General features: G+C 42.8%; 1 protein-coding gene across 1 annotated transcript; it reads right to left on the reverse strand.

Moving 5' to 3' along the window:
* Positions 1–1,213: 1,213 nt before the first annotated feature.
* Positions 1,214–21,700, reverse strand: KLB (klotho beta; the record flags this gene model as incomplete). The annotated part of the gene is made up of 5 exons (XM_083368061.1): positions 1,214–1,611; positions 4,782–5,925; positions 7,409–7,677; positions 10,089–10,599; positions 20,966–21,700. The coding sequence occupies 5 exons, from the start codon at positions 21,698–21,700 to the stop codon at positions 1,214–1,216; spliced, it is 3,057 nt and encodes a 1,018-aa protein (XP_083224187.1).
* Between the last annotated feature and the right edge of the window lie 796 nt (positions 21,701–22,496).

Genomic DNA, 22,496 nt, shown 5'->3' on the forward strand with positions numbered 1-22,496 from the left:
CTTTAGTCCATTTGGAATCTGGAATTGGTCGGCTTAATTCGAATCATGAGATATTTCGGGCCTTCTCCCAAAACTCCGCTTAAGTTTCTTATTTTGGAAACTGAATTAAAAGCTACAATCTCACCATTAAACTCCATTACCTAATTGGGGAATTTTTTTTTTAAATTACATTTATATCCCGCCCTTCTCCGAAGACTCAGGGCGGCTTACAAGCTTAGCAGTAGTCTTCATTCTATGTATATGCCTGCTTATTAGGGCTTTCACACACACCCCCAAGCGGCATTATTACAAAGTCAGCTTAATTGCCCCCAACAATCTGGGTCCTCATTTTACCTACCTCGGAAGGAGGGAAGGCTGAGTCAACCTTGAGCCTGGTGGGACGCAAACCTGCAGTAATTGCAGGCAGCTGGTGTTACTTAAGGAGGCATTAGCCCACTGCTCCACCAAGGCTCTATTTGGGGTGGGGAGACAAAATGGGAAGCGAGCATCAGTGATAGATGTTACTACATGCTGGCATTTAACCAACTCGGAATGTTAATTGGATGGCACAAAACGCAATAAAGGATATCATAAAGGTTCCGTCTATAAACCACCGCACGCACGCAAACCCAGGAGAATTATACTTGAGAAACGCGAGGACATTTCTTTAAAAGCGCACGCTTCTAAAATCTTTGTCATTTCAAGCTGAACTACCTAGTTGTCCCAATGTACCCAACAGAAACACTTGGTGGAATTCTAATTAAAATAATGAACCAACGTGCATGCTTTCGAATGGTTCGCTCTCACATGGAGATGTGCAAAGGCTTACGGTAGGCGCTAAATAGCTTCCATTGGACTGGATTGTATAATCTATATCAGGGGTCTTCAAACCTGGCCCTTTTATGACTTGCGGACTTCAACTCCCAGAATTCCTCAGCCAGCATCCCTGGCTGAGGAATTCTGGGAGTTGAAGTCCGCAAGTCATAAAAGGGCCAAGTTTGAAGACCCCTGATCTATATTAATCAGAGGCTGAAGGAAGTGAATAAGGCTCAGTTGAAGTTCTCTGTAGTAAGCAGCCAGAAATATCTTAAGGCAGGGAATGAGAATGTAGAGCGAGTCCTTGTAAAAACCCAAAGTGTGGTTCTGTGTCAGAATCCTGATTTTGGCATTCCAATCATAGGTATCCGCTAATTTTTCTGATCCTCGTTGAGAAATGGGAGAAAGAAAACAAGTTCTAAATCTGGCTGGGAACTTTCTTAGGTTTGGTTTCAAAAGAAACGCCAAAGTGCTGGAAGGATTTTGACCAATGTTGTTTTCTTTTCTTTCGCTTACGAAAAGCGACAATGCTTAGAAGCGTCATTAGTATCACCGAAAGGCAGCATCCGAGGAATATTAGGGGCCTTCCCTGAACGAAAATCAGGCAGAGCGTGCAGGAAGCCGTTTCCGTTGGTGGGCCGCATTTATTTGTAGGCTCGATGGGGAAGCCGTTGCTGCAGATCAGCCGGTTGTAGAATTGGACGGAGGCCTTGGCTTGGAATTCGGAAGTGAAGAATCCAATTTTGGGTTTGGCGACTTCATCCGTCAGCTTAAATCCAAAGTAGCCTTTGAGGTTGACTTTGTCGATGTGGTAAGCTGAAAAGGGACACAACAAACCTCAGGTTAATTGTTTACTTCTGTATGAACCGAAAAGCCGTTCCATAGTATTTGGCAAAGAAAAAGAAAATGGGTGTAAACTCATTTAAACTTTTTTTTTGTCCCCTGAAGGAACAACCTTGCCTGGATTTCTGTAAGGTTTTTTTTTAAAGTATTTTGTTGGTGCCGTTAATAATACAATTAACATTTTTTTCTAGAAGCTTTCAAGAATTAGAGAACATCTTCGTATTCGTTGTGGTTTCTTGTCACACCGCATAGATTACTTTGAGGCAGAACATTGCTTTACTTACGGTCTCTTAAAAATAATTCTTGTCCTCTCTCGCTTGTCGTTTTTATCATTTTCTTCCTCTCCTTAAATAATAGTTGCGTACAGCTAACCCTCGACTTAACAACAGTTTGAAGTTACAGCGGCACCGGAAAAAGTGACTGCAGCATCCTCATAACCACTGCAGCATCAAAATGCAAAGCCTTGGCAACTGACTAGTTTATGACAGTTGCACTGTCCCAGGTCACGTGATTCTCCTCTTGTGACCACCTGATAAGCAAAGTCAATGGGGAAGCCAGATTCACTTAACAGTCGTGTTACTAACTTATCAGCTTCAGGGATTCGCTGAACAACGATGGCAAAAAAGGTCGTCAAATGGGGTAAAACTCACTCAACAAATGTCTTACTTAACCACGGAAATTTTGGGCTCAAATGTGGTCGTAAGTCGAGAACTACCTGTATAACCCTATAATTTTCTTGGCATTTGGTAGACTGTAATCCTCAGAAATAGAAAGGTTTGTTAAGCTTTGACCACACCAAAGATTTGTTGGTCATTTGCTTAGATGACACTTCTTAATATATTCCTAATCCCGCTCCCTCACTCTCTTCTGCTACCTCTCATCTTTTAATCCCATTTGTTATCCCTCACAGTTAAAATACAGAGCTTTTTGCAGAATTTCACGTTCTTTTCATAAATCAATCCTTCAAGTTGCTAGGACTTTCGCCATAATCTTTGGCAATAGATTAAACCGAAAAGCCACTGGATTTATTCCCCATAGCCAGAGCTGAGCAAGAGTACAAAGCTAAATTACATTAAACCTTCACAGCTTTATCTGGGGGTGTTCTCATTCTGCTAAGTAGAATCAAGTGTGATAATCAGAAAAACTATACCTTTATTCAACCCCTTGGATCAGATTCTTACATTTGCATTTGTTAAGTGAGGAGCGGCCAGCATTGTCGTCCTATCATTTTTATTTTATCTATTTTTATCTTGTCTTTATTCAAGCACACCTATTATTTTTTTTCTTCCTCCTGCCATCTTCACAAGATCCAACACTGTGAGATGGTTTGGACTGAAATGTCTTTCGTTATTAGTCTTGATTTCTGATCACATATTTCAAAGTCAAAGTGATAAAGATACGATTGCTGAAAAGATACTAGTTTTGTATTTTATTGCTCTGGCTATAGTTTTGTAGATTTTGCTATATCAAGCTAAATTTATTTTTGGATGGAATAGTCTGGTGTACATACATACATACATACATATATATATACACAGACACACACATATATACACACACAGGTATATATACATATATATGTATACATACAGTATATATATATACATATATATATATATTTGTCATATGTTAACTCTTAGATTACCTTGCTAGGCCCCAAACATGGGGCAAATCTTTATTTCCTGTTTTCAGCCTTATCTCAAAGGCCATCGAACAGGCTGTAGTCACACCGGACAGTTCATATATTAGTAATTTAAACAAATATATATATATATATATACACACACACACAAACACACATATATATATAAAAGGGACGCGGTGGCTCACTGGGTTAGGATGCTAAGCTTGTCGATCAGAACTGCCAACCTAGCAGTTCGAAAGCATGTAAAAAATGCAAGTAGAAAAATAGGGACCACTCTGGTGGGAAGGTAACAGCGTTCCGTGCGCCTTTGGCGTCTAGTCATGCCGGCCACATGACCACGGAGACGTCCTCGGACAAACACTGGCTCTTCGGCTTTGAAACGGAGATGAGCACCGCCCCTAGAGTTGGAAGCGACTAGCGTGCGCACACACACACACATACAGATACATACATATATACATAGATATTTTTATATATATATATATATATATATATATATATATATATATATATATATATATATATATATATCAACTGATGAAAAATGACAGTATCACTCGGAAAACACAGTTGCTGGAATCAGCTTTACAGCTGTGAAAAAAAATTGCTTTGGGCAGAATTGTGTACAATTCTACAGAAATGAACTACCTGTAGTAAAGGATGGTGGAGGTGGGGGTGATGTTTGCCCTGGATTTGCTGAATATAATGGGAACGAACATTTTCAATTTACGGCTCAGCAGAAATGCTAGACAATCCAGCCAGCACAACACACATCGTTTAACACATCTGGAAAGCAGTAGGGATGGGAACCCTCCTTTGGGACCTGAAGTGTAAAGGACAATTTAAACACACCACTGTTGTGCTGAGCACAGCACAACATGTGCGAATGAATCCTTTGCTCCCATTTCAGACACTGCAGGAGGGAAGCCGTGTTAGTCTGGCAGCCAAAAATCAAGAAGATGAGGTGTTGGGGTTTTTTTACCCATTACAACTACAATCATTAATTGACATGGTACCCGTAATCTTGTGTGTACCCATAATCTCCATAATCAAGATGCTTTCCTTACAAAAGGTTATGCCTTTTAATGAAAATGTGTCGGGTCTGATACACTGCTTAGTAGACCTCTTCGGATTCCTGTCCCCAGTGTGATGTTTTTATGCTAAAAATGGCCATCCAGTAGACCGGGGGTCTTCAAACTTGGCGGCTAAGACTGGTGGACTTCAACTCCCAGAATTCCTCAGGCAGCCCTGGCTGGCTGAGGAATTCTGGGAATTGAAGTCCACCAATCTTAAAGCCACCAAGTTTGAAGACCCCTGCAGTAGACTCGCCCACTACAGGAAGCCTCACCGTTATTCCAGTCTATAAAAATAGTGTGTCTTTCCTTGAAGCAGTTTCATCCCTTTTGCGCAAAGGAGATGCAATCAAGCAGCCCTTTGCCAAACCAATCACAGGACACTTCTGAATTATCGGCATGAGCGTCGGTCACCATCTCCTCACCTTTAAAGGCCTCCTGCACGTACTTCCCGATGTAGTATTTTCGGAGCTCGTCGTTGTCGTTGGACGGATCCTCGATTCCGCTAGCCGTGAGATAAATGTCCATCTTCCTGTAACGTCGACTGATCCAGTTCAGGGCTTTGCGTAACCCCCAAGGCACCACCGCGGAGCGAAGGGGGGAACTGAGGTAGGTGAAATCTTGCACGAGTTGAATGTCCTGGTCCAATTCGTACCGGCTCCCGTTCTTCGACTCGTAGGCCACAAATCTCGTGGTGAAGTGATTCAGGGCGATGAAATCGGCGGCCCCTTGGACCAGTCGCTTCTCTTCCTTTGTGAAAAAGGGCAAAAATGAACTGGAGAGGCCTTGGCGTTTTTTGTACACAAGATAGTTCCTCATGGCGGCGGGATAGTCCCCGGTCTTCAGCAGAGGGTCTAAAAACCAGGCCATTTCAAACTGGAGGAACCTCTCGGCCGCTTCCAAGTGGCTGTCGAGGTAAGGATTGGCCGGTTCCGCCCAATCGCAGTGCAGAGACAGGGACACCTGACCCCTCTGGAAAGACCGATATTGCTTATCGTAGACCTGCCACGCCGCGGCGTGAGCCATCAGCAGGTGGTGAGCCGCTTGGTACGTGTTGTTGCCGCTGCCGTTGTAAACGTCACCGAATCGATTTGGCTCGTTGATGGTGATCCAGAATTTAACCAGGTCTCCAAATTCCTGGAAGCACTTTTCTGCGTAAGTTTTAAATGCCCGAACGGTGGTTCGATTCAACCATCCGCCGTGTTGAAGTAAAGGACCCGGCAGGCTTAAGGACTGGTGGGTCGGATAGTACAAGGTGACCACGGGCTTCACGTTGAGCTTGAGCATCTCACTAATCAGACATCGGTAATACCGAAGGACTTGCCGGTTAAGGGACAACGGGTCGCCGCTGGGGAGGAGCAGGGACCAATTGAAGGCGAATCGGTAATGAGTGACTTTCATTCTTGATAGCAGCTGAAGATGGGTTTTAAGGCTGGTGAAGTCCGTGCATTGAACTGGCCGGGTTTTCAACTTCACTCCCTTCACCTGGTAGAATTTTCCGTCGCCGGAGACATTCCACAGATACAGGTTGGGGTCACAGAACTGAGGAGAAGAAGGTAAGGACTCCGCCTGTGAACGAGAGTTAAGATTAAGAGAGGAGCATTGATTTACAGACGTGGCTGTCCTCCTTCCCAATACATCTAGGAGTCGTTATTTTAGATTTGGGACGTTGACCTGAGCAGTTATACACCTTGAGATGATCTAATTCATTTAAGCAAACTCCTCCGAAACCTAGCTGTGAACTGCACCCCCCTGTCCAAAATTATTCGCTTAGGGGCGTCATGCAACCGGTAAGTATGTTTCAAGACGGGAGTCCTCTGCAGGCGATGAAGTGAGCCTGCTTTGAAAACAGGTCTATCACAGTCTGGATGGCTGGATTTCTTCTACTTTCAGGGAGGTCTACTATAAATAGACCTTTATAGCAGAAAGTCCATGGCAACTTCTTCCCGTGGTTGAGAAGGGCCTGCCACTGGCTGCAGTAACCCAGGGGCTTTTTCCCTGGAATTCTTTTCAGGACGACAACTGACACAATTACCCACATCCCGTTTTAACGCCGGCCATGCCGGCAGATGACATGTAGAGTTTTTAAATATCCAAAGCGTCCAGCCCGTTTTACGTCATGGCTGTGTTTTGAGAGCATTAAGACGGAGGGCTTCTGGCATCCCGGTCTGTTCCTCTAATGCAGGGCATGGTCAGAGTGCGGCCCTTCTGAGGCCACCTCTAAAGCTACTGCTCCATCTTCTGATTCAACCCTCGTGGAAAGTCATGGACGAATGTTAAAAAGAGATCTAGACCGGGCCGTATGAAAAGATGAGCTTGGGATGTCAAGTCTGCAAATCACACTCAAGTTTTGCCTCCTCTCCCCATCCATCAGAGGCCCGGGAGGGTTTGGACACAACAACATACTGCACGAAGGACAAGAAATCCATATATCTAGGCCAGGTCGAGGGTCTTTTTGGCGGGTCTTCGCTCACGTAGACGAACGGTGTTCAGCCTGTTCTGGAAGAGATTGCTTGGTCTTCAAAGAGAAATGGGAAGCCACTGGTTGCTCCACCAGTTAATGTACTCTTATCTTGCTAAGCCTGAGGTGGATAATGGGTTTCTCAGTGGAAACCTCTCCCATCCCTTGAACATATTTATGCCGTAAGAATAATCTACAAAGTAAGAATGCTTTCCAGTATTGAGACTTTCACTTGACGCTCTTTACAGCCTCAACCTAATACTGGTTTTGTGCCTTGTGCCTTTGAGGAATGTGTGTTTCAAATTATAATCTTCTGATTTACGTTAAAATTGCATGTCTGTTGCTGTTGTTTTAGAGCAAAGACCTTAAAAAAAACCCTATGGTTTGGGACATCGACATTAATAAAGGATCTGGATTTTTTTTTAAAAAAAACAACCCTCAGATTTATAAAGGATAATTACAACCATTGAGGGGGGATAAGGAGGCATTCTGACGTAATATTTGCAACATTTGGGGAAGACTCTTAGATATGTTTTTAATTAATTTTATCCGTCCCAACTAGTTGGGATGCTTAAACTTTAGGTTGCTTACCTTGATAACGGATTCGGTGATGCCCCAGGAAAAGTCCCAAGGAAATTGGCCTTGCAAAGTCTGGGTCGATTCTTCCGCAGGAAAGCCATTCTCCTGGATAATTTGCTTATAATAAAATGCAGAGGACTTGGGGATCCGCTCCTTCTCTTTACTATTAAAGTCTACATAAAACAATCCTCGCCGGGTGTTGAACATCTGTTGCCACTCAAATCCATCCAAGAGAGACCAAGACATGTAACCAAACACATCAATCTGATCGTATTTAATAGCTGCGGTAAGGCAAACGAACAAACAAACAAACAAATAAATAAATATCCAATTAACTATGCCATGCACTCATCACAAACGTTAAGCCAGTAAGAAGGGTTGGAAAGAACTTATTTCTCTTAGCAACTGCCTGGTGTGTTTACCTCGCTCAGGGGTAGGCAACCTCGGCTCTTTTATGAGTCGTGGACTTCAACTCCCAGAATTCCTGAGTCAGCATATGCTGACTCAGGAATTCTGGGAGTTGAAGTCCACGACTCATAAAAGAGCCGAGGTTGCCTACCCCTGACCTAGCTGTTTCTTCAAGACTAACTGGATGGGATCACATTAGTCTGGTCCACCTCATATCTTTCCACTTAATTCCCCTTTTTCCCTCCCACTTTCTGGAAAGCAACTTAAGGAAGGCACGGATTATTTTTATCATCAAAGATCTGGACCAGTGATTTTTTTTCAGGTTTTTGCTATCAGGACTCTTTCCCACTTCTAAAAATTATTGCAGAGGACCCCAAAACAGCTTTTGTTTACATAGGGTGCATTTTATCAATGTTTAGCACATCAAAAATCAAAATAGACCCATTTGTAGAACATTTACTGAATCGGATAAAGATCAAAAACTTATTAGATACTAACATAGAAGTGTTTTTCATTAAAAAAAAAACCTATATATTTTTAACAAATAACGAGAAGAGGGACGTTTGTTTTAAATTTTTGCAAATATCTTCAATGTCTGGCAAATAATTTTGACCCTGCAGATGTTTGAGATGGTCTTGGGGGATCCTCAGTAGCCCTTGGACCGTACTTTTAAGCAACACTGATCTAGACTAATCGCTTCCAAGAGCTTTTAATTTAGCTCAAGGCCCATGGATGATCCCACCTAATATATATCGTCAACCACTTGTCCCCAGATGTTTCCTTCCAATGGACTGGAGGGATTTTCTTTAGGATTGCAGTGGGAGAGAAGAAAATTTGCAAGCTTCAGATTTCACCTGCTGGTCTTTTAGCTGATGCTACCTGTACCTACATTCTGCAAAGTTAGCTACCCGTCATGAATTTATCATCCTATATACAGGCAGTCCTCGACTTAACGGTCACAATTGAGCCCAAAATGTCTATGGCTAAATCTGTTAAGTGAGCTTTGCCCCCATTTTACAACTTCTCTAAAAGACTGCATGATCAAGTGGGCACAAAATATTCAGGAACCAATTTCGTTGGACACCTGGGAGATAATTTGGGTCAGAAATGTTAAATTTACTCAGGCTCAAAACTTAAGAGAAAATTTTTAAAAAATGTTTTATAGATGGCATCTGGATCCCAAGAAGTTGTCCAACATGTGTCCTAATTTACAGTCTAAATGTTGGAGGTGTGGTAGTTTAGAAGCTACCTATTTTCACATGTGGTGGACTTGTAGAAATATAAAAGCTTTTTGGATTAAAATTTGGTGGAACATTCAAAAGATTTTTAAGAGAAAGATAAAGTTTTCTCCGCAATTGTTTCTATTGGGTATTGTTGTAGATTGTGATGTTAAAGAAACTAATTTGATGTTGAATATGATAACAGCAGCACGGTTACTGGTGGGACAATATTGGAAGAAGGATAGTTTGCCTACTATAGAAGAATGGGTGTTTAAAGTTTCGAATCTTGCAGAAATGTCTAAGATTTCTGCTTATTTGAAAGATCATTCACAGGAAAGATATATTTCAGTTTGGAGGAGATGGATAAATTATATTCAGAACAAATATGGGACTAAAAAGTTCCATTTGGCTTATGAGTAGATTTTAGTGGGATATTCTTATTAGCACGTTGTTTGTAGTTATATTAAAGGGGAGTTAAAGCACATTATGAATTTGGTTAATTGTATATTATGCATAATTTTTATTTAGAATATGATTATTGTAACTATAATCCTGTATTTAGCTCTGGGAAGTGGGGGGGAAGTGGGGGGGTTTGGGGTGGGAGGGATTTGGGGATATATTGTAAAATTTTGTTTTTGTAAAACTCTTTAATAAAAAAAACAACTTCTCTTGTCACGGTTGTCAAGTGTGAGCCACTGCAGTCGTGAAGCTAATAACACCGTTGTAAAGTGAATCCGGATCCTCCATTGACTTGGCTTCTCAGAAGGCTGCAAAACTTGGATCACGTAAGTTGGGACACTACCACCGTCATAAATACGAGTCGGTTGCCAAGCGGCTGAATTTTGGGGATGCTGCAATATTGTTAAGTGTGAAAAAATGGGCACGGGTCCCCTTTTTAAAGTGCCGTTGTAACTTTGAACGGTCACAAATGAACGGTTGTCAAAGCCGAGGACTGCCTGTAGTTAGCTGACTCTTAATTAGATTTCCCATTGTCTCGTGTCAGTGACCCTCGTTCAACCCGGCTGACCCCTTTCAAATCTCCCCCCCCAAATCGCTTTACACACCTTGCAAAACCTTATTTACAAAAGTCTTCATCGCGTAAATGGCCGTGGTATCTTCTGTTTGTACATCTTTATAGGTGAACCAGCCATTTTCGGCAATCAAAATCCTAGGAGGATTGTATTCTGCTTTGATCCACTTCAGGACCCCCCTCAAGTCGAGGGAGAAAATTTGCCCGAGTTTGGGCAGCTTGCCCGGAGGTTTGAAATTATTTGGCCCGAAGGAAAATGCAAAGAAATCGGCGGTCCCTTTAAAATGTTTTCTTTCGGTCGGCGTGATTTTGGGGAGGAGAAAAGGAAGTTCCACCTTCAGCTCTTCGGGGTAATCTCCGTCTCCGTGTATCGGCTTTGCAAACCAGCCTAGGACTTTCTGCATGGACAGCTGACACTTTTTGATATCGGATTCATTGTTGATTTTATTCGGTTCAATCCAGTGAGATCCCAACGTGATGGATAAAAAACCTCTCTGCTGGGGTCGGAAATGTCGGTCATAATTATGCCAGACTTTTGCATGAGCCTAAGGGAGAAAAATACAGTTGGGGTTTAAATATATTACAGGTGTCAGCTGCAGGTTTTTTTTTAAGAACTGCAAATGCATTTGTTAGATGCAAACGTTAAAATCCAGGTATTAATTATTGTTAATGATACAGCAGAGCTAACGAAAAAGACAAATGGGTTTATTACAGGATTTTATGAGCTAGTGTTCAGTTTATCAAGTTAATTATCTGAAAGCTTCAAGCATAATAAATCTGTTATCTCGTTCATGTAGAATTTTACCGCTATAGAAAGATTGTATTGATCAGCGATTTCCGTGTGACGGGTACATTTCTCCGTGAAATAACCCACATTCTTAGAAATAGAATCAGAAATTGGGAACAACTCTGGTAAATCAAGTATATACGGGTATTACAAGAATCTATTGATAGATCTCTGGAGGATTATGATAAAGACTTCTGATTCCTAAATGTAAAATAAAGTCTTAGTGCTTTTTTTTTGTAAAAGAAAAAGGTGCCGGAACTCACACATGTCATACAACCTGCCTTGCCTACCCTACAAGGTTCCATCCAAAAAAGGTGCCGGAACTCCGTTCTGAGCGTTCTATGACAAAAAAAGCCCTGTTTCCACTCAAGGTTGATCCTCAATGATTTCACGCATTCATCCGTGTTTGAGGGAGATAAGCGCTTTAGAAATATGGAATATAAATAAATACTTTTCTTGGCAACAATACAGAACTTGTTTGCCACTATATTCTTTGGGGGTGTTTCTTCAACTTCACAATTTAGCCTACGGCTTCAGTTCTCCTCCCCTACTATTAATTCAGTCTGATCTTAACTTGTTGAGATCAATCAAACTGGCGATGTGCTACAACAAATTGGGTTATAAGACATAGTTAAGAGTATAAAACGATTAACAATTTCCAAATTACTAACACCTCCTCTGCATTCTAGTTAACCAGTAAGCTGCAGGCTACATTCTGCAGAAAAATGCCTATAAACGGGTCAATGAGGACAGGCCTATGGAGATCACTGGCTTAGAGTGATTATTGCAGGCCCCACCTTCATTCGTTCATCGAATTTATTCGCCACCCATCTTGTTCCACCATCGAAGGGCACTTTGGCGTCCTTCACAGAAAGACTTCAAGAATGCTTCTGAAGAATAAACTTATCATTACGTGTAACATACACGTAATACAGATTTCCTGGCTTTGAAGACGGCAGCAAAATTTGGCAGATGAAGTGGGCATCTTATCTAATCAAATGGGAAGAGTTGCCGCACCTTCCCATCGTCTAGTTAGTACAGGGGTCTTCAAACTTGGCCCTTTGGTGAGTTGTGGACTTCAACTCCCAGAATTCCTCAGCCAGGCACACGTGCCTGGCTGAGGAATTCTGGGAGTTGAAGTCCACAACTCACCAAAGGGCCAAGTTTGAAGACCCTTGATCTAGTACAGAATATATTATTTACTCCTGAATCTGTCACAAACCCCTCCCTTTGGCATTGGGGTTCCCTGACCTCTTGGGGCCATTGGATATATTTGGACTTTTAAGAACTTTTCTCCGGCGTTCTCACAAAGTAGCCTTTGGTACACGTTGGGAGTACACTCGGTCGGTGTTTTTTGAACTTGGCAACTTTAAGACGTTGGGACTTCCAACTCCCAGAATGTGTGCTGGCTGAGAAATTCTGGGAGTTGAAGTCCACACAAATTTGCCCAGTTTGAAAAAAAAACCCCACACTGCAACTAGAGCAGAGGTTCCCCAACCTTTTGGACACCGGGGACCGGTTCCGTGGAGAGGTTTTTCCACGGACCGGAGGGTGCGTGGTTTTGTCTGCTGCCCGCATCCCGCAAATGGGGCTTTGCTTGTTTGTGCAGACCGGTTGCTGGCACGCCGCGGCCTGGTACCGGTCCACGGACCGGGGGTTGGGGACCCCCGGTCCAGAGGATAAATGCAGAATCCTCAAGGTTATAATTCCCAGGACTCTTCCTTTCTCGCCAACGTGTCTTTTTAAAGTAGAAATATTTTCCAAAAAAAAAAAAAAAGTCCAGGGTTGCATATTTTTCCCCCCACTTGAAACCTGCTCTTGGTTTTGCAGCACACCACGTTTCCCAATTTACAAGGCAATTTAAAAAAATAAATTAAAAATCAAATGTTAACAAGGAACCAGGCCACTTCATTTTCAGCACCTCAGGAGTCCCCGATTATAAAAGTGAAGGTTACTGGGGAACAGTGGCAGATAAAATACAAAAAAAAAGTACTTAGGAACAGGCTGACCGTCAGTTATAAATGTATTTATCACTGGTGAATGTATTTTGATTTATAGGGAAGCAATTTGCTGGTCTTTTCCCCCTAGGTCAGAGGTCGCCAAACCTGGCAACTTTGAAGGCTTGCGGACTTCAACTCCCAGAATTCCTCAGCCAGCCATTAAAGTTGTCAAGTTTGGAGACCCCTGAACTAGACAAAGGCATCTTCAATGTGATTATTTGTGTCTGGGGGTTTTGTTATTGTTGTTTTGCTTTGGATAAAGAAGATCGCTGGGTATATAGAAAAGAAATACAAGAAATACGGCAGGTGCCCCCATCTCCAACATCCATGACTCAGCCAGGCAAGCCTGCTGTAAACCTTTATTTTGCAAGTTTTATCAGCGTAATAGATCTCCTTCCCAAAGCAGGATGTGTGGCAGGATGGAAAAACGGAACTAGGACCAGCTGTCAGCCTTGAGAAAACATCTCAGGATGATAAATGTGGAAAATGCTAGTTATCAACTCTTGTAGTTTCCAATTCTGATCGTCTATTTTTCCCCCCAAGCATTTATCTAAGGTCTGGATGTCCACGTTAACCTCTGGGATGGAGCATAATCCTCCTCCTGCCATGGAGAAATGAATCACACGGCTCATTAAATGCCATAAGAAGTTCTGCATCCCTGCTTTCTGAAAATAGCAGGGTGTACATGTGCTTCTCTGAATGCTTGGGGGGGGGGAAAGTGGCAAGAAGAACAGAGTTGGAAGGGACCCTTGGAGGTCTTCTAGTCCAACCCCCTGCTCAGGCAGAAAACCCTATACTGTTTCAGACAAATAGTTGTCCAATCTTTTTTTAAAAACCTCCAGTGTTGGAGCATTCACAGCTTCTGGAGGCAGGTTGTTCCACTGATTAATTGTTCTCGCTGTCAGGAAATTTCTCCTTAGTTCTAGGTTGCTTCTCTCCTGGATGAGTTTCCATCCGTTGCTTCTAGTCCTGCCTTCAAGTCCTTTGGAAAATAAGTTGACCCCATTCTTCTTTGGGGCAGCCCCTGAGATATTGGAAAACTGCTATCTTGTCACCCCTCATCCTTCTCTTCATTGAACTGGACATACCCAATTCCAGCAGCCGTTCCTTGTATGTTTGAGCCTCCAGTCCCCTGATCATCTTTGTTGTTCTTCTCTGCACTCTTTCTAGAGTCTCAACATATTTTTTTACATCGTGGTGACCAGAATTGGATGCAATATTCCAAGTGTGGTCTTTCCGGGGCACTATCAAGTAGTACTAACACAAAACCCACAAACCCACAAAAAAGACACAAAGGGTTGTCAGAAATCAACCGAGGAGAAGGTGGTGGGTGCTCTTCAGAAACCTGGCCACTTTTAAGAAGTTGGACTTCAACTCCCAGAATGCCTCCTGGCTGGGGAATTCTGGGAGTTGAAGTCAACCTAGTGTTGAGTTGTACTTCCGTTCAGATTTGATCAGAGGCACTCCGAAGTGGGTGCTTTTCAAATATATTTATTTATTTATTTCAAATATATTGCTACAATTCCCAATCTCGTGGGCAATAGGAAGAATTCTGGGAGATGTGATGCCAAAATTAATTCATCCGACAGCCCCTCCCACCTGCAATTGCTTCTTAATCCGTCATCAGTTTGACATCTTGAGGACAAGGGGGAATGTATTAACCAACTGTATTCATTTTTTGCATAATCTGTTAATGCTCAAGATCTGCTTACTATTTTCTCAAAAAAAACCCCAACCAAACATGGTAGAATGGATGGCAATATTTTCTTGCCTAAGAAGATCTGAGCCACATGTACCTTTTTATCCCCTGAATTTCTTGTATTTGTACAGAAGTCCTACTCCTGCAGATACTAACACTTATTCTGAGGTATGCATGCATACAACTATAGCCCTAAAACCCTTTTCAAGTACTGTGTAAGTGGAAGATGCCATGTCACAGTTAATTGCTGTTGAGTGTTGACTTAACAGCCCAAGGAAAGGCAAAAGTTTTATCTTGCACCACCTTCCCTGTTGTGCAACAAAACCTGGGCTAGTTAGCCAAGTCCTGCATTTGAAACTAAGCCAAGAATCTACTCAAGATAATACCTGACTCCAAGTAGAAACCTTGGAGCATGTGCAAACTCCAATGATTATAACTTTTATCTGCAAGATATTGCGAGCAATTCAAAACAAGCGCTCTTCTCTTCCCTGACCAAAAAAAAAAAAAACATTTTAAGCTCCTTCCTTCCACGGAGGGAGAGAATAAAGAGGTGGAAAGTAAGACGGGATGGAGCATCATGAAAATGGCTGAGACACATCCCAAAATAGGAGCTTTTTGCGTGTTCCATTTGCCACGACAGTTCAAAAGTCTTCTGAGCTCTACTCAGCATCCAGTTACTTCATTTTGGGTTAATCTGACCGCTTCTGGAGTGCCATAGCAGAAGAACAATTCTTGGGCCTGATGTGGAATCGAAGAACGTACAAAGAAGCAAAGCAGGTCTATTCATAAGATCTTTTGAGATGGTTTATCTGGACCTGGCTCCACCTAGAAAGAGCAGTCTACCCAGAGAAGGGATGGGTTTTGGTTACCCATCGATCAACTCCAACTTTACTACTTGGCGGGAAATGTTTAATGAGCAAGAATCTAAGGAGTGGGTATTTGCCCTGCAACCCACAATCCTTGAGATTTCTCTGTAGAGTTTCTTCCATATCTTGGGATAAGAGATAGTGGTAAATCATTCATCGGTCTGAAGTCCTGTAGTCAGGTGAAGTAATGCCTGACTGTCACACGGCAAACATAGGGATTGTTTTCCTAATTCATTTATCAGCAAAATCTAGAGAAAATGGATGCCAACCAATTGACTCCATTCGGTCTGCGTAAGAAACGTCTCGGAAGAGCTGACACCACACCAAGCTATGGTTTGTCTTAAGTTATAGATATACTGAATAAACCTATTATGGATCGAGTTCACACAGCGGCCCTAGCTACCAGCCATGGTTATATCCACAACACTGTTCAGATGTTTTCCCTCCTTAAGTGCTTTTGGCTCCATTTTAGGTCACTTCTGTGGTGGGAATTTGCCCTGAGGAAAGATTTGATATTTAATCGGCTGATAATAACACTAACAGATCTAAGGTCCATCTTATTCGGCGTCCTGTTACTCAGCTGGACAATCCTGCTAGAACCACACACGTACCATGGATACAACAGTCCCCTTTTGCTTCAGTTGCCCCCACAACTGGTCTTCAAGTGGTTTCAAATTTCTTCAAAATTTCCATGGAATCATCAATAGGAAAGGCTGCAACTATTCATAGCAACTGTGCTATTATGCTCCGTGCGTTTACTTCATTCCCACTTGGAGCCAAGTTGGTGAGTTTTCCCACATCTTGGATTAGATGGTCCCATCACCATTTTGCTAGCCGGGATAACTCCTCAGCTGCTCACCGATCAGACCAATATTGACCCAGGACTCCTAGAACACACGATTGGATAAGGCATCGCTGATGAATGAATCTTTATTGTCAAAGTACATCTATGTATACATTGAGATTAGCTGAGCCTGATAAAAAACCACACTTCTACACAAATATTGTTTCATCATTTCTTTCAGTTTGGACTAGGTCTAGAGCACCTGGCTTAAGAACAGGGCTTGGACGCGTTGCGTGCCAATGATCTACCTGGAGAAGAAGCTAACGTAGGTATCTTGTTGTCTAAGAGAAAAGACGAAGGGAAGGGAAGATTTCCGATGCTTCCTACCCCAAGGCACCTCAGTGGGGAAGCTGTCAAGAAGATGGAAGTTGTCCCCATTGCCCTTTTGCCCACCTGTAATCATTCCATTTAGGTTTAGGAAATATCTCTGAAAAAAATGATCCAATGGGACACACGTGACCTAGCATCTTTTTTTTTTTGATCCCATTTATATCCTGCCCTTCTCCGAAGACTCAGGGCGGCTTACAATCTAAGAAGCACAAATCAATGTGCTTAGCAATAGCCTTCATTCTATGTATATACCTGCTTATTAGGGCTTTCGCCTCCCCCCAAGCAGCATTATTACAAAGTCAGCTGAATTGCCCCCAACAATCTGGGTCCTCATTTTACCTACCTCGGAAGGATGGAAGGCTGAGTCAACCTTGAGCCTGGTGGGACTCGAACCTGCACTAATTGCAGGCAGCTGGTGTTACTTAAGGAGGCATTAGCCCACTGCTCCACCAAGGCTCTTTTTAACAAATAGCAGCACGGGGGGTTAAACTAACAAAGCATACCTACAGGGCAAGCAATTCTTATTAGACTTGTCCACCTAATTAACAACCCAACCATCTGAAAGCTGCTTTTGGGGAGGGGGTGTTTCCCCCTGCACTTGAAACCCACCCACCCACGATTCTTGTTTACAAAGGAACTATTTTCTGGAGTCTCCCATTCAAGAGCTAAGTGGGGTAAGCAAGCCTGATCCGGCTTCTTTCCAAACCCAGAGAAAGTCAGCGAGGTGCCGCCAAGTTCAGACGCTCAGAAAAAAGTCCAGGTGATGTTGGCAAAACAATTTTTATCTGATCTGATCGCCTGTTGGCAGGTAGGGAGAATCTCAGCAACCCAACTTCAGATGGAGTTCAAAAAGGCAAAGGGTTAAAGTCTTTGTTGACCGCAAAGGTGACTTGCTTAGAAGTCATTTAACAAAAAAACGAACACTCCGGTTCCTCTTCAGGTTGTACAAATAAGTTAAATATATATTTTTATATATATATATATATATATATATATATATATATATGTGTGTGTGTGTGTGTGTGTGTGTGTGTGTGTGTGTGTGTGTGTAAATTACTAACAAAGAATTAAAGGGAAACTGAAATGCATTTCTGACTCTTTAGTCTTCATCAGTCAGCTATACCCTTCTGAGATTCGAACCTGGGCTGATTGCATATTAGGCAGTGTTAATATGCAATCAGCCCAGGTTCGAATCTCAGAAGGGTATAGCTGACTGATGAAGACTAAAGAGTCAGAAATGCATTTCAGTTTCCCTTTAATTCTTTGTTAGTAATTTACACAAATATATGAACTGTCCGGTGTGACTACAGCCTGTTCGATGGCCTTCAAGATAGGCTGAAAACAGGAAATAAAGATTTGCCCCATATTTGGGGCCTAGCAAGGTAATCTAAATAGTTAACATTTGAAACATATATATATATATATATATATATATATATATATATATATATATATATATATATATATATATATATCTTCCAAGTGTAACCTACAGCCCTGGGAATCTAGGGGCTGGGGTCCCATCCAACCACTAACCATGTTTGACCACGCTTAGCTTTTTCAAGAACCATCTAAAAGGGGTAAGCACCGCCCCGTGCAGAGGGAGAGAAAAACAGCCGCAACGCAAGCTTTAATTAATTAAGCAGCTTAAATGGAAGCCTTTTAATTTCCACTTGGCAACGGAGCTGACTTCATTCGAGAGTCAACAAATCTTCTGTTTCCTGTGGCAGCTTCTCGAAAGGTTGAATATATTCTTAGGGATGGTTCCTGGAATTTTCCCACCACCTGGTCAAGGGTTGGCTTTTGTTACTGAATCCTTCACGGCAGCATGAGAGAAAAAATGGGCATCTATAAAGAGACAGGCCAGTTTTTTTATCCTTCCGTGAGCACGTTCGCTTCGCTGTTTACAAAGGGCGATTTAAAGGCTAAAAGGGAACGACGTGACCGTGTTTTAGGCTTCTTTCCAAGGCTCTCGCCCCGTCAACCTTTTAGCGGTGTGGCTGTCAACAGCATCATCAGCACTTCTGTTCCACGGTCCTCGACTTACGACCACAACTGAGCCCAAAATTTCTGTTGTTAAGTGAGACGTTATTTTACCATCGTTCCTTGCCACGGTCGTTAAGGGAATCACTTCAGTTGATAAGCTGGTAAAACCCCGGTTGCTAAATAATAATAATAATAATAATAATAATAATAATAATAATAATAAGAAGAAGAAGAAGAAGAAGAAGAAGAAGAAGAAGAAGAAGAAGAAAAAGAAAAAGAAAAAGAAAAAGAAAAAGAAAAAGAAAAAGAAAAAGAAAAAGAAAAAGAAGAAAAAGAAGAAGAAGAAGAAGAAGAAGAAGAAGAAGAAGAAGAAGAAGAAGAAGAAGAAGAAGAAGAAGAAGAAGAAGAAGAAGAAGAAGAAGAAGAAGTTGGAAGGGACCTTGGAGGTCATCTAGTCCAACCCCCTGCTCAGGCAGGAAACCCTATACCATTTCAGACAAATGGCTGTCCGGTCTCTTCTTAAAAACTTCCAGTGTTGGAGCATTCACCACTTCTGGAGGCAGGTGGTTCCACTGGTTAGTTGTTCTAACTGTCAGGAAGTTTCTCCTTAGTTCTAGGTTGCTTCTCTCCTCGACTAGTTTCCATCCGTTGCTTCTTGTCCTGCCTTCAGGGGCTTTGGAGAATAGCTTGGCTCCCTCTTCTTTGGGGCAGCCCCTGAGATACTGGAACACTGCTATCATGTCACCCCTCACCCTTCTCTTCATTAAACTACACATACCCAATTCCAGCAACCGTTCCCTATATGTTTTAGCCTCCAGCCCCCCAATCATCTTTGTTGCTCTTCTCTGTACCCTTTCCAGAGTCTCAACATCTTTTTTACATCGTGGTGACCAAAACTGGATGCAGTATTCCAGGTGTGGCCTTACCAAGGCATTGTAAAGTGGTATTAGTACTTCACGTGATCTTGATTCACGTGAGCCAGGCTTGACCCACTGACTTTGCTCGTCAGAAGATCGCCCAAGGGGATCGCGTGACCTTGGGACACAGCGCCCGTCGTAACTATGAACCGGCTGCCAAAAGCGTCCGAACTTTGATCACCTGATCATGGGGAATGCTGCAAAGGGAGTAACTCTGAAAAACGGTCATAAGTCACATTTTTCAGTGCCGCTGTAACTTTGAACGATCACTAAACAAGCTGTTGTAAGTCGAGGACTAGCCGTAGAACAGCTCCAGTTCTGATATTGAGGGCCCTCCAGAAATGGACGTGTTGGTATTCTTGCACCAAAAGTCTAATTTTGGTAAAACGTGCAACCTTCGCAACAAAAGATCCACCTTCAGATCTAAAAAAAAACCTACTAGTTTTGAATCAGGAAAAGACTGGCAGGCTGGGCTTTGTGTAGGAAGTCTAATTGCATTGCACAAAGCTGCAATATCTCTGTGGCTATTCTTTCCCTTCTAAGGCACTCGGCTCAGATAGGGAAGTGTAGTTAGAAGGGACGGAACGAGTTTAGATCGGAATGGAAGCAATGTTGCCTGTAGTAAACCCTACCTTGAAAATAATAAATTACTGATTACTGCGCCTCTGCTCACGTATAATGCCAGGTCAGTGTGGTGGCACCAAACGTCCACTCCAGTAGGCAGCAGAGAAATCTCAAAACAACAACAACAACACCACACACACACAGTATGATGATATGGGTTTCATGCAATCTTTGAATTAGCTTTCTGATTTGATCAACGTTAATTCAGGCACACAGAGCAACATCTTTTCGGGAAGACAACTGAAGCGAGGGAGTGAATCTTTCCCTCTTTCCGAGATGAAAGAAATGCCTGAAGGAAGAAACAAGTTTGATGTCGTATTGACCTGCGTAAATATTGACAGGTTTATCTTGGAAACAAAAAAAGAGGCGTGAGATCAGCGCCGTGGCCGCAATCTGGAATGAGAAGTTACCACTCCAGAGTGATGTATTTATCATTCCTTCTTTTAGCTTGAACTCCAGAGCAATCGGCTGCGGTTTGGGGGGGGGGCTCGTCTCAACATTTCTAGGACTCTGATTAGGGAAGGACAAATTAAAAAAAAAGCTTTTCAGCAGACAAGGAAGATTTGTCAAGAGATCAATTCCAACTAAAAGGTAGTGGTGTTAACAACTGATTTGTGATCTCCTTGACTTTCTGGCAAAACAGATGGTTGCAATTAGACCAGCCGTAGATTTATTTTCTCCCTAGAAAGGTAAGAGAAATTACTGCAAGGAAGCAAGAAATACACTTCATGGGTAAAGACTGCAGAGAAGCATTGGTTGCCCAATTCCCACCATCCTCTTTCCGTTCTTACACCTTCCTTTTCTGCTAGGATTTGCTGCGACTTTCTTTCCTAGGACAAAAACCTCTCCCTGCCATACCTTGATCAGGTTGTGCCCTACCACGTAGGCGGCACCTTCGCGCCTCTCTCCGGGTGCATGAAGCCCTGTGCCGTATCCGTGCCAAGCGATGAGATAAGGGTTGTGCATCGTAATCCAGTACTTCACCCGATCTCCAAAGGCTCGGAAGCAAAACGTGGCATAGTCGTTGAAGACCTCAACGAGGGACTCGTTCTCCCAGCCTCCGTATCTTTCCTGCAACTCCCACGGCAAGTCCCAGTGGTACAGAGTGACGACGGGCTGGATGCCTCTCTGGACGAGAGCATCCAGCAGACGGTTGTAGTAGCGGAGTCCTTTCTGATTGACGGCTGTCACCATGCCAGTAGGAAAGAGCCTCGGCCAGGAAATGGAAAAGTGGTACGAAGACACCCTCAGAAAACTCAGCGCAGCTAAATCTTTTTCCAGAAACGCGTAGCTGTCACTCCAGCCCTCCGTCCTGTAGGCATCTCTGGAGCTGGAATGGAGGAAGTGTTCCCAGATTGAGGCACCTTTTCCATCCCCCTGCTGACTCCCCTCCACCTGAAACGCACTGGTTCCCACTCCCCAGAGGAACTGTGGAGGGAAGGTGTCGTGCAGGAACAGCTGAGTTTCATTCACGGGACTTAAATGAGGGTCCTTATCCCAGACAGAAATTCCACTCTGGTGAAATCCGGAAACGGACCGCAGGAAAAAGAAAACCCATAAACTCGCCGGACCCTTTGGATGCCAGCCAGCCATGGTAAACCTGTGGAGCAGATGCTAAAAGTCACATTTCTTTTTTAGAGGCTGCCAAATATTGATTCCTGGATTCTTGCTGCATGGCTTGTCTCCTTCGCCTCCCGATCCCTTGGAGTGTCTTATCAAAGCTTCAGTTTAAAAAAAAAATGATTCCAGAAGCCCTGTTAATAATTAGCTTGAACTGCAGGACTTAAGTTGTGAGAGGCAAGGCAATCTCTGTTTGCTTCTTCTGTCCACTGGGGAACGCTGGTGAACGCATCCCAATTTATAGCCGCTTCTGAGGCTGTGAATCAGAGTTTGTTGGCTGTCAGAAGATGCTAACTCTTGATTTGATTATATTTCAAGGGAAGAGAGAGTAATTGTGTTTGAGACACGATGATGGCCTCCAGTAAGGAATCAAATGCCAGTTTTTAACCTACGCGCAGTCAGAGAGAAGGGCAGCTGCAAGGGCAAAAGCTGCAACAGATAACAACAACAACAAGAACGCACACAAAAAAACCCAATCCCCTCTTAAGTGCTCGAGGTTCATAATGTAGGAGTTTTTGTCAGCAGCTGTTTGTATCTCTGGATGTTGGAAATGTTGGTGGCCTTGGCAACTATTACACAAAAAGCAGATGGGTTTGGGTATCCTCTGGATGCTGTAATTGAATGTATGCATGCACTCCAAAACAAGCCAATCCTCATTTTTTCCCCCCACCTGATCTTCAGATGAGGCAGAAAAATATATTCTTTTAAATCTGACATTGGACAAATCCTTGAGTCTTTTCTCTGATTTGTAAGTGATGTTATTGTTTTT

Source organism: Vipera ursinii, assembly GCF_947247035.1.
Source record: "Vipera ursinii genome assembly, chromosome: 7".
Lineage (NCBI taxonomy): Eukaryota > Metazoa > Chordata > Lepidosauria > Squamata > Viperidae > Vipera > Vipera ursinii.